Below are 12,500 nucleotides of genomic sequence, written 5' to 3'. Positions count from 1 at the left end.
ATAAATACCAGTTAACAGAGCACCATTCCAAATGTAGAACTATTACCATAAATATGGAACCATACCTTATCATACTAGAACACAGATTGATGGGAAAACAAGTAAAAATGTCTTTCTTTCCTTCCTGCTTCCCTGCATTGCCTTATCCTTAAATCCACTCTCAGGATTTCTTGTCTTCTTTTGCCCCCCCCCAAAAAAAAAAAGCATAATATTTTGTTGAGATATGTAGCTCTCGAGCAGGTCCTTTTATGTGCATCTTGATTACTAACTCTCAGGCTGGGTATTTGGTGTCACCTCGGAGCCAATGGACCGACACATGACTTCAGAGTCAGGAGTTGTCCACATTTCCCAGGAATCTAAACAAAAGATTCAGAAGTTGAGGTACATCTCTGTCTGAATTTATTAGCACATTTGTTGTTTTATTTATGAAGTCACCATTATTTTTTCGTTCTGTGTTATTGTTGTTTTCTATTGTCTGTGTTACTTATTCTTCACATTATGTTTATGTTTGTACATGCACCTCATTACATTCTTATATATACATATGAGTATAAACTAGTGTGTTTGTTTTTTTCTTTTTTGCTTTCCTTCCTTTTTTCAAAGTACATCTGTTTTACTATTATGTTTATGCACAGTGAACATATCAACAGGAGTGCTATTGAACATTTTTTCTGTGTACATTAATTAAAATAAAATTATTGTTGAGTTTATTGGCGGGAACTACTGCGATGAAATATTAATTTTGTTTTAGTGGAGTGTTTGATTTTAATCACAGTAGTATTTTGAGCTTCTTTAGTAGTATTTTGAGATTCTTCAGTAGTATTTTGAGCTTCTTTAGACTCTCTTGGAACTTCTTTTTCTCAGATTGGAGATAGATGAACTGCAACAGCGAGTCCTGAAAGAGCGTGACCAGTATCAAGCTGCAACCCAGAGTGCGTTTCCCGGCATCTCGGCAGTTCCATTCTTCTCTGTTAATGACAAGGTAAGAGTGTGTATGAAGGTTAGGAAATTTTGGGTCTGTTGTAGAAAGGCATTGAATGTGGATATGCATAGCTATGTTGATTTTCCTAATTGAGTTTCATGATTAATTCATATACAGGTTCTGTAATGATTAACAGAGTTTTCTAAAAATTGATTGTCAGAAAAATTGTTTTGCTGTGATGATGCTTATACCACTTAATATTAACCCAGTGCCTTGGGGAAAATGTAATATTCACTATAATGTTTCTACACATCAATGGCTCCACAAGTGCTTAGCCACCAAGGAGTCAGTTAGTAGACCTCGTGATCTCACCTGATTTGACCTTATTTTTTGCTAATGCTGTCAACATAAGTGCTATTATTATTATAATAGATATTTAAATGTTATTAATGGTATAAGATAAAATAGAAGATTGTCTAAAATTTAGGAAAAGGGTCAACAGGTGAGATAGGTAGTACTAGTAACTGATTCTTCGGTGACTTCACTTGTAGGGCTGTATGATTGGAAAAATGTCTGTTTTTTTACATTTTACTGGACTGTTCCTTATATACATTGTTTACTTTGCCATTGATCCTTTTCTACCTTTAGATAAGTCTCAACCGTTCTGATGCCTCATATTTGTTGAGTGTGGAGGTACAGACAGCTGTTGACAATGTACTGCTGCAAAGTGATGTGCCCATTGACTTGTTGGATGTGGAGAAGAATTCAGCTGTCGTTAGCTACAGTACCTGTGATCCTGAGGTAAAGTTAAATAGCAGTTACCATCACCACTATCGTCCTCATCCATGCCATCAGTATCATAATGATTCCTTTTATCTTGGTCATTTTTATGATGAATGATAGATAAAGAGTCTGTTTGCAAGTCTGAATTTTCTACTTTCCACTAATGTATTGTCTTACACCACTTTCTCTTTTTGTCATCTTGATTCAAATAGCAGTTTGTCTCTCTCCCCTTAAAAGTTGAGATCATATCCAGTTGTCCAGTATCAAGCTAATCTGATATTTTAAGCACATGCAAAATCTCTTCACGTTCATTATGCAGTAGAGTACATTCCTATTTCTTCGGTGTGGTTTCTGGTTTCAGTGTTTTATTTATTTTGTGTCTCTTTTCTAAATCCTTATCTTTTGCCTACTATCATAGTATCTTTTCTATTTTATCATAGCTACTTTTTATACCACTACTGTCATATAGTTACTCTTATTTTTATTTGAATATAACAGATTTGGATAAATTTGCCTCCTCAGAGTGGAAATTTTCTTCTGGCAACTTACCGTTGTCAAGCCAACACCACCAGGCTGGAGGTTCGCATCAGGACCATAGAAGGACAGTATGGAACCCTTCAAGCATACATTACCCCAAGACTTCAACCTAAATGCTGTCAGGTCAGTGATGTAAAAAATGTAAAATCTGTTAGCTTTAACATGTTGTATTAATTGATATTAAAGATAGGTTATTGTGATTTGTAAAAGATGTATAAACTCATGTTTTTTATTGAAACTTCAAGTTTTTTATTAAAAGGGAAGTGATATTAGACTATGATATAATGGGACTAGAATGGATTCTTTATTTTTATGAAGGATAATATAGGCAATATTTTTCCTGAACTTTACTTGGATAATTAAGATTACATTTTCTTTTTTACTTCACTTAAAAGGTTCGTCAGTATCGTATCAAGCCCCTGTCTCTTCATTCACGCATCCATAGTTTTGATCCAAACCGTCCATACAACACCTTAACTTTGAAAGGGCAGTTTACTCTGCCAGAAATGCATGCTTGGGTTGTCTTCTGCTTACCAGAATTACCTGAGCGCACTCCCTCTGGTGAAAGGGCAGAATTCACCTTTGTTTCTACATTCCTTGATACCCAAGTAAGTATCTGTATCAATTTGATATCATTAAAAAAATGTGTGTGTGTGTGTGTGTGTGTGTGTGTGTGTGTGTGTGTGTGTGTGTGTGTGTGTGTGTGTGTGTGTGTGTGTGTGTGTGTGTGTGTGTGTGTGTTTGTGTGTGTGTGTGTATGTGTATGTGTATGTGTATGTGTATGTGTATGTGTATGTGTATGTGTATGTGTGTGTGTGTGTGTGTGTGTGTGTGTGTGTGTGTGTGTGTGTGTGTGTGTTGTATTATTGGCTAATCATAAACTGTAAGTGTATGATCTTTTTTATATAAGTTATTAACACACATACTTATAGTTGCAGTGTATTTATGGAGCACGAGAGGCAGTGTTCCGGTCTGACAATATCTCCACAATATCAATTCTAAAAGACGTACTTACAAAGGAAGCCACTAGAAAAAAGGTGAGAAATCACATAACATATACTCAGCAAGAAAGTAATGGCCTGTCTACTGTAGTCTTTAGTGAATTTTGTTGCACATAGCTGGCTCTATAAGTGCTCAACCACCAGGCAGTCAGTTAGTTGGTCCTAGTAACTGTACCTGATTTCCCGATTACTGGAATTTGCAGTGTTTTTTTTTTTTTTTTCTAATGCTATTGATATTGATACTGTCATTATGGGTATTGACATTGTGATTATGATAATGTTATTAAAATGCTATAACAATAAAAAGTGTGAAATGATATAAAAAAAATATTTCTGGTAAACAAGAACAAGTGAGTAATTGACTCCTTGGTGACTAAGCACTTGTGGAGCCATCTTTGTGCAAATACAATTAATAAACAAAAATTACAGTGGTCATGGCATGTATTCACATCATCCACATCAATTGGGTTAACCTGACCTATATTGTAAGCCAGAAAGTAGAACTAGTATTTCTGCCTTTTATACATTAGATATGTATTTAGATATCTGTATGTTTCATTGAGAAGATTCCATAAAATAAGTATGATTCACTAAATTGGTAGGAAGAGGTAATACATATATGAATTATTTACTGATTCTGATAGTTCTAGTGTATTAGCTAGTTCCGCAGTTAACTTTCAGTACAGAACATCTGATCTTTTTTCTTTTCTTTTAGGTTCGCCTTGACATTTCGTGCGAAGTAAGTGAGGAGAGTGTTGTACATGCTCTTCATCTTCTGCACCCACGATTAGAGGCCCAGCTTATGTTAGCCAAACAGGTAATGCAAACCAGAAATATAATAACTCACCATCATTTTATATTTTGTTTGTTTTAAGGGTCAGGCTTGAGAAGTGGAGTGTGTAATATTATTCTTAATTTACATCTTTCTTCCACCAGGTATCATTGATAGATGCCCTTCGAGAGTTGGGCTCCCATGAAACAGATACAAGTTTTCTTTCTCCAGAGTATAAGCAAATATTGGACAACGCTGATGAACTTCTAGCACAATATCGCAAACAACCATGTCATCTTGAAAGACTCTATGGTTAGTGATATTGTTAGTGAATTGTTTTGTTGTGGTGGGTATTAGATATAAATATATACATTTCATATGGATATTCTTTTTTTTTACTTTAGTATGGCTATAACACTGATTTCTTTTTACATGAAAGTTGTGTTTACAAAGGTCCTTTGAATCTGATTTTGTCATTAATAGTTGATAGTCACTGTATCCTTGTTATTTTTCCATAACCACTGGGATATGTTATTTGAACCATAAGCTTTTTTGTACACTGCAAATGATCTACAATTTTGTGTGTTTTTCAGGTATGATTACTGATCTGTTTATCGACAAGTACAAGTTCAAGGGTGTTAATGTCAAAAGTCGAGTGCCACAACTCTTGGAAATCCTTGATAATTATGGCAGTCTGGACCTTCAGCATCTCATAAATTTCTTCCAAGCTCAATGAAAGGCAGCTCCTATGACCTAGCTATACTTTCTTAACCACATGCTGCTGGGGAAAATGAATAAAAATTGGGGAAAATGCTGTGCTCACTTTTTATATTTTTGTGAAATGTTTTTGCACATAGATGGCTCTGCTAGTTCTTAGCCACGAAGGAGTCAATTAGTAGACCTTGTGACCTTACCTAGTTTCACCATTCCTTGAATTGGCAGGAAAAACATATTTTTTACTAATGCTATGAATATCGATGGTGTTATTTTTATTATAGAAATCATAATTACTAAAATATTATAAACATTAGTAACAGCAAAATAAGATAACGTAAAATATTTCCGTAAATCAAGGAAAAGTGTAAATGGGCGAGACTGGCAGTACTCATAGCTGGCTCACTGGTGACTTAGTACAAGTCTAGCCATCTATGTGTAAAAACAATTAAACAAGTAACCTCACAGTGGGCATGGGCATAGCATGTCCCGCCAGCATTGGATTAATGAAGTTAAGATGAGGAAAGGTGCAACTAATGACATGTTACAGAATTATGCATATCATCAACATAAAATATGGTTGAATATGCATTAATAGCTGGCTCACTGGTGACTTAGTACAAGTCTAGCCATCTATGTGTAAAAACAATTAAACAAGTAACCTCACAGTGGGCATGGGCATAGCATGTCCCGCCAGCATTGGATTAATGAAGTTAAGATGAGGAAAGGTGCAACTAATGACATGTTACAGAATTATGCATATCATCAACATAAAATATGGTTGAATATGCATTAACTATTCCTGTCAACAGACACCTGTGCAAAAAACATCTGTAACCCATTATAGGCTTCGGCTATCAGATGGAGCGCTTTAATAGTTAGTAGTTTGAGTGTGTGTGTGTGTGTGTGTGTGTGTGTGTGTGTGTGTGTGTGTGTGTGTGTGTGTGTGTGTGTGTGTGTGTGTGTGTGTGTGTGTGTGTGTGTGTGTGTGTTTTCCTTTGTATGCACATGTGCATTTATATGTGGAAGTATTTGTATACATGTTTTTATATTTGTTTGTGTGTGCATGCATTTCTGCAATTGCTTGTGTGGACTGTGTATAGAAACACAAATCTGTCCCAGATAACTGCTGCATAAAGTGGTAGTGCAGTACCTTGATTATAAACCAAAAAGTTATGAAAATGCTTCACACCAGTGCCTGAAGTTTTTTGTTTGCCTCAGTCAAATGCAGGCATCAAGTGGCAATCTATTCATATAGGTATTAAATCTATGATTCTGAGTTATCAGATGCATAAGGTAACTGGGATCATGCAACCCCATCCGTCCTACCTTAATATTATTTTTTAATGATCATTCTAGAAAACTTAATAGGATCATGAATTGAAATTCCACAGCTGAATAACACAGCCATTGAATTGAGTAAGACAAACACTCCAGTAGAACATTATCTCTTCTAGTACTTTAGTTAACATGGTAAAAGTTGGTAAGTTCTAGTCAAGAAAAATGCTAGTCATGGTAAATTTTGCTTTACTGTTTTATAAAGGTAAATGGAAAGTGTCTTAATATAAAATAATAATATTTAGTTTCTGTATAGATAATAATTAGACACCATATTTGTCTTCAGTATATCAAGATTTCAATCATGGAAATTCAAAGGTACTACTGAAATGGCTCATGATTTATAAACTTCCCTATTTTTCGTAAAAGTTGGTGGTATAATAAGATACATTATTTATCAGTGAAGGATGATCACATATGAAAATCTGTATACTTAGATATTAAATAAAGATATACACGATATTTCAGATGTTTTTCTTTCCAATGGGACTTGGTTAGGTATGTATGATTATAGATCAATCAGTGTCCCATAAACCTATCACAATCTTGTACAACAGCACTAATACAGATGATCATTGAAATATGAGTAGAAATGGTAAAATAGGTAAACTACGGCCATTTTGGAAGACAATAAACATTTTCCTCCAGTGATTTCCGCAATAAAAAAATGAAGTTCAATAACAGGCCATATTTGAAAAGCCAATGCCGATTGGACTGTGTGGTTTCTATTAGGCTCTCTTTCTATAATAATTATGATAACATTGTAATGACAAAAGAAAGTTACTATGAAACTAAGGCTAGTAGGCAATATTTGTAAGGATAAAAGTAGTGATAATGCTAAAAATAATAATGAAAATTATACCAATAACTTAAATGGAACCAGTGTAATAGCATCAACAAAAATAATGAGTAATATTTACATTGATGATAATAATGAATATCTAAAAGGATGATAAAAATAATAATAATAATAATAATAATAATAATAACTTCAAATAATGTTACAACAACAGCAGCAATAATGGTTAATAAACATGCAATAAGGCAAACAAAATTATATACTTTTAATTCCATCCATTTTTGCAAATTACTATTAATATTATTGTTATTACAAGTAGTAGTGGTAGTAGTAGCACCAGTATTATCATTATCATCATTATCATTTCTATTATTATTACCATCATTATTATTATCTTAATTTCATTATTATCATTACTATTAACATGAGTCTTGCTTTATTATGGTTGTCATTACTATAATTATTATTATTATTATTATGATAATGATAGTAAAAATTCCTATTACTGTTATCATTATTATTGTTACTGTTATTACAATAATGATAATAATTATCACTGTCATTGTTATTATTATTATTATAATTATTGTTATTATTATTATTATTATTGTTATTATTATTATTATTATTAATATTTTATTATAATTATTATTATTACTATTGTTATCATTATTAGTATTATTATCATTATCATTATTATTATTATCATTATTATTATTATCATCATCATCATCATCATCATCATCGTCATCGTCATCGTCATCGTCATCGTCATCGTCATCGTCATCGTCATCGTCATCGTCATCGTCATCGTCATCGTCATCGTCATCGTCATCGTCATCGTCATCGTCATTGTCATTGTCATTACCATTATCATCATCATTATTATTATCATCATTAACGTTAGTATCGTTATTATTATTATTACTCATTATTATTATTATTATTATTATTATTATTATTATTATTATTATTATTATTATTATTATTATTATTATTATTATTATTATTATTATTATTATTGTTGTTGTTATTATTATTCTAGTATCATTATTATCATTATTGTTCACTATCATTATTATTGTGCTTGTTCTTACTATGTCATCAATACTTAAAAATATATATTCATAAAACCGTCTTCATGAATCATTGATCGAGAAATTACGATTTTTATAGCCTGACGCTTAAAAAGAAAATAAATTAATATTACTTCTACTAAAACGAACTTGAGTTATAAAGTAATGTCAGTGTGACATATTCAATGCGAATCGAAGTCTTTCATATAATATACAAATTCCTCGAGATGTTTAGTTATTTAGTCATTATAATGATATATTGATGAGGCCTTCTTTCCGTTGACAAAAAACTGTGTCAAGACATTAGAAACTGTCGCTAATTTCAACGTTGTCACTGTTACATTGGAAAGTTGCCGCAGATACAAGTATATACAAGTTTTTAGTTAACATCTGAAGGGGACCGTCCCTGGGTTTGGGGGGCGGGGTTGGGTCGGGGGGTCGAAAATGAGTTATGCCCTGTTTCAAATTCGTATACTACTGTAGAATTACCCACGTGAATATGAACTCCTGCGAAGAAAAATTAGGTGGTCAAACGAGGGCCTAACCCAGTGCAACTATTTCGCTGATCAGCGAATTTCACAGTGGGTTGGTAGCCCATGTTACTCCCCGAGGGGATATTTCAACTGAGTTGAGGATTTTTCCTCATCTCAGTTGAAAGGGGACCAGGAATCATGAGTAGTAAGTATTAGCTTTCTTCTTACTCTCCCTTCATCCCGTCGTACACCTTGTTTGCTTACGGGTGATTACGTAAGAGCATATTTATATTTACCCCACACCCCCTTATCTTCCCTATCTCCCATTTTCGGGGGGGGGGGGGGGGGTAAAAAAGAAAATGGGACAACCGAGGTGGGGGGCAATATGAGGAATAGAGGACTCCTGACGGCAGAAAAACGAGTTTAGAAATGCGTGGACGTGATATTACAATGTTATTTTATGGTCACGTGAACCGCATAGTTACGGCGCAGGATGACTTCAGTGCTATATTATATTGCATTTTGTGATGCTGTACAATAATTATTGATCCGATCTAAATGAAATAAAGAACAAGAGATAGAGTAATTGTTGGCTTTTCTCTAATGTAAAAAGTAGCCAGTAAGCAAGCGAAAAGAATATGGAAAATTAATAGAAAATTATCAAAAAAGTTTGAAGGTCGATTACTCGTAAAGGTTTTTTTTCTTCATATTTCAGACTTCTCACGGCTTACAGTTTTTGTCCGATCTCAAAATGCTTTTTCCCTTAAACAGAACAGTATACGCATAGAATTACGTATCGTTTTTTTTTAAATTCAAAATATTGTTTTTTAACGAATTTTGAACCTGTTTTCTCTCTCTCTTTTTTCGCATTAATGAATTTCCAAATTGGAATACGTTGTTTTGTTTATATGACCTAGAGGTTTTCTCTGCAAAAATAACATAGAAATGTAAGTGATAATTCTGGGACGTGAGAAGGCTAGAGTTAACCTAACTTTAAAAAATCGATTTTTCGTTGCGCCTACAATTCAAATCAAATAAAAATCTGTATAAAGATGCGTAATAAATTATTCTTTCACCCTACCAAATTTCATTAAAATCTGTAATACCATTTTCTATTTTTTAACAAAAAAGTGAAAATCGGCATTATCTCAGGGACGGTCCCCTTAAAATTACCAACGAAACTATTTAGAACTACCGAAATCAGTTAAAAATGCGCAGGCCCTACTTTTCACACACACACACACACACACACACACACACACACACACACACACACACATATATATATATATATATATATGTTACGGCCATTTTGCAAAATTGGTCATTTTACAAAATTGCCGGCCATTATGCAAAAAGACCAAATTCGTGGTCACATTGCAAAATTACATTTTGCAAATTAACCTAAATTTCTCAAAATAGTGCAATATGACCTAAATTTCTCAAAATTTTGCAAAAGATATTAATTTCTCAACATTTTGCAAAATGACCTAAATTTCTCAACATTTTGCCAAATGACCTAAATTTCTCAACCTTTTGCAAAACTACCAAGATTTTGGTCAGTTTACAAAATAAACAGTATTATTGTTGGTCAGTTTTCAAAATGTCCATACAATAAGCAGCCAGATGGAAAAAAATGAGGGAATGATAAAACGTTACAGTTACAGTACATAACCAATGAGTGTGCTTAATTGTCCTTATTTTAGGTTCAGCTAATCGTCACACACACACACACACACTCTCTCTCTCTCTCTCTCTCTCTCTCTCTCTCTCTCTCTCTCTCTCTCTCTCTCTCTCTCTCTCTCTCTCTCTCTCTCTCTCTCTCTCTCCCCCTGTAAATCATCTCTTATAATTTTGGTTCATTTACTCGTTTCCCTGGTGAGACCGTTGACTGGTGAGACCGCTGTCAGTAAGGCAATGTTGACAGCCAGGAGACGACGACCAACGTAGTGTTACTCCCAGTACTTTGTGTTCATTTTATTACACTCTAGAAATTTAATTTTTATTCAAAGCTGGTCACGACTGAGGAAAAGAAAGCATCAAATACTTCGAGTTTGTTGTAAATGAATACGAACAAATTCTGAATCGCTCGGATGAACTTAAACGTGCTAACATTAAAAAGACTCAGAAAGACTATCGTTTGTTACGAAAGTATGGAATCCTTGAGGTCACAGTTGAAGGTATCCCCGTTAAGAAATTGTAGGAAAAGGGAACTCAACTTAGATTTGTGTGCGCTGAGGATGTATTCGATGTGATCGATTGCTATTCATCGTGCAAGTTGACATGGAGGTAGAACTATTGTCTTTAAGGAAACACATGAAAAATATGCCAATGTTTTAAGATCCCAAATTGAATTATATTTACAGTTATGTGAGGAGTGTCATCTGAAAAAAACACTGTACGTAAGTCTGTGACTTTGAAGCCATTTGTATCCAACAGCATGAACTCACGAGGTCAGGTTAGTAAACAAGCACTGGTTAAGCCTGTTGATAGTAATTTCATTATTGTCATTGCTTGTTGTCATATGGGAGTCTTTAATACCCTTGCCTTTGTTCACAATTGCAAATATATTATTAAAAAAAATATTACATAATCTTTTTTGATGTTCTGTCTATTTGTAGGTCGAATTGATCGATATGCAGAGCCAGCTAGATGGAAACATCGTTTTATTCTGAACTATCAGGATCACTTGACGAAGAGGGTGTGTATTCGGGCTCTACAGACGAAAACTGCTGAAGAGGTTGCTTTCCACCTCGTTGATATATCCTGTGACAAAGGTGCCCCCCCCCCTATCTTGCAGTCTGACAATGGAAGAGAATTCTCAAATAAGGTATAGAATAAATGATTTCTGTAAATCTCTCTCTCTCTCTCTCTCTCTCTCTCTCTCTCTCTCTCTCTCTCTCTCTCTCTCTCTCTCTCTCTCTCTCTCTCTCTCTCTCTCTCTCTAGCAACATTGGGGTTAATGAATCACACTGTATATGACAAAACCTGATATTCGCTTTTTAATTTTCAGCTTGAAGTTCTGATGATGTGGCCAGAGTGCCAAACCACGACATCTCAATCGCAGGGCTCGGTGGAACATGCCAACAGGGATATTGAAGCAATTCTCGCATGTTGGATGAAGGACAACAACTCTACACAATGGTCAAAGGAACTGCTCTTTGTCCAGTGGAAGAAAAATACCCGTTTTCACTCCAGCATTGGAAGTACACCATATGAGGCCATGAGTGGACAGAAGGCTCGTCTTGGTGTTGACGTAACTTCTGTACCAGAGGAAGTCCTGGACGGTATGCAGACGGAGGAGCAGCTTGCAGAGGCACTAGGTATTGTCAATGAGGTCACAGACACAGAGGAGGAAGAGACAGGTGTTGAAGAGCAAGAAGAACCATCCGCTGTCATTAACTGCATCTCCCGTGGTAAAAGATATTTTGGTTCAAATCTGTGCAGGGTGTGTGAGAACCCATGTCACTTAAACTCCGTGTTCTATGATGAATAACGATGCTGATGAGCCTGTGCTTTGTTCCATCTGCAGTCGGAGACAGAGTAAGTCCAGCATAGAACAACAGAAACAACCAAAAAAAAATAATCGATAATTCTGTGAGGAGATTTTAACCAGCCAAAGTAGGGGACACTTTGATGGTTCTTGTTCCATTAGTTGACAGCGGGCGTGCAGAGTTTCCTACTGTGAAGGCAGTTGTTTTTCAGGCATTGGACAGTGGCACATATAAGCTTGGTACAAAACACGGCATGCTTAAACAGGTGTACACTCGCAACCAATTTACTCCATATCTAGAAAAATTCCTTTCGCTAGATGATGTTGTACAGGAGCGGGAAGTAGCCATTACAGAACACATGGGATAAGGTCAGGGAATCGCTAAATGCTCTTGCACTAAGTCATGTATGGCCAGACGCTGCAAGTGTTTAAAAAACAGCAGATACAAATGCAGTGCCTCTTGCTCTAACAAGGTCGACACACAGATACATTAAACTTTGATGTATTTTGTAATCTATTTTCTTTAATTTGTACATTGTACATACACTTATGATTATCATTTACTTTCTTTCAACTAGCTACTTGCTAAAAC

General features: G+C 34.8%; 2 protein-coding genes across 2 annotated transcripts in view; both read left to right on the top strand.

The window, feature by feature from the left end:
- Window positions 1-4,916, top strand: part of LOC125043768 (Bardet-Biedl syndrome 7 protein homolog) — a 24,333-nt gene extending 19,417 nt beyond the window's left edge. The window contains exons 9-17 of the mRNA XM_047640042.1: window positions 276-381; window positions 865-982; window positions 1,571-1,723; window positions 2,228-2,365; window positions 2,638-2,850; window positions 3,175-3,279; window positions 3,959-4,060; window positions 4,180-4,327; window positions 4,609-4,916. Of these exons, the coding sequence (XP_047495998.1) occupies window positions 276-381; window positions 865-982; window positions 1,571-1,723; window positions 2,228-2,365; window positions 2,638-2,850; window positions 3,175-3,279; window positions 3,959-4,060; window positions 4,180-4,327; window positions 4,609-4,751 (1,226 nt within the window). The 3' untranslated portion in view covers window positions 4,752-4,916. The remainder of the gene's footprint in view (window positions 1-275; window positions 382-864; window positions 983-1,570; window positions 1,724-2,227; window positions 2,366-2,637; window positions 2,851-3,174; window positions 3,280-3,958; window positions 4,061-4,179; window positions 4,328-4,608) is intronic.
- A 5,476-nt stretch (window positions 4,917-10,392) lies between these two features.
- On the top strand, window positions 10,393-12,427 carry LOC125043955 (KRAB-A domain-containing protein 2-like). The gene is made up of 3 exons (XM_047640358.1): window positions 10,393-10,873; window positions 11,037-11,245; window positions 11,429-12,427. The coding sequence occupies exon 3, from the start codon at window positions 11,441-11,443 to the stop codon at window positions 11,909-11,911; it is 471 nt and encodes a 156-aa protein (XP_047496314.1). The 5' UTR covers window positions 10,393-10,873; window positions 11,037-11,245; window positions 11,429-11,440; the 3' UTR covers window positions 11,912-12,427.
- Window positions 12,428-12,500: the final 73 nt, after the last annotated feature.

Source organism: Penaeus chinensis, chromosome 34 (genome assembly GCF_019202785.1).
Source record: "Penaeus chinensis breed Huanghai No. 1 chromosome 34, ASM1920278v2, whole genome shotgun sequence".
Classification (NCBI taxonomy): Eukaryota; Metazoa; Arthropoda; class Malacostraca; order Decapoda; family Penaeidae; genus Penaeus; species Penaeus chinensis.
The sequence above is the reverse complement of the archived record's forward strand: the minus strand, read 5'-3'. Positions and strand labels throughout refer to the sequence as shown.

What these genes read in the sequence shown, in the direction of transcription:
- LOC125043955 (XM_047640358.1), top strand. Translation starts at nt 11,441, where the DNA reads ATGATGTGGCCAGAGTGCCAAACCACGACATCTCAATCGCAGGGCTCG.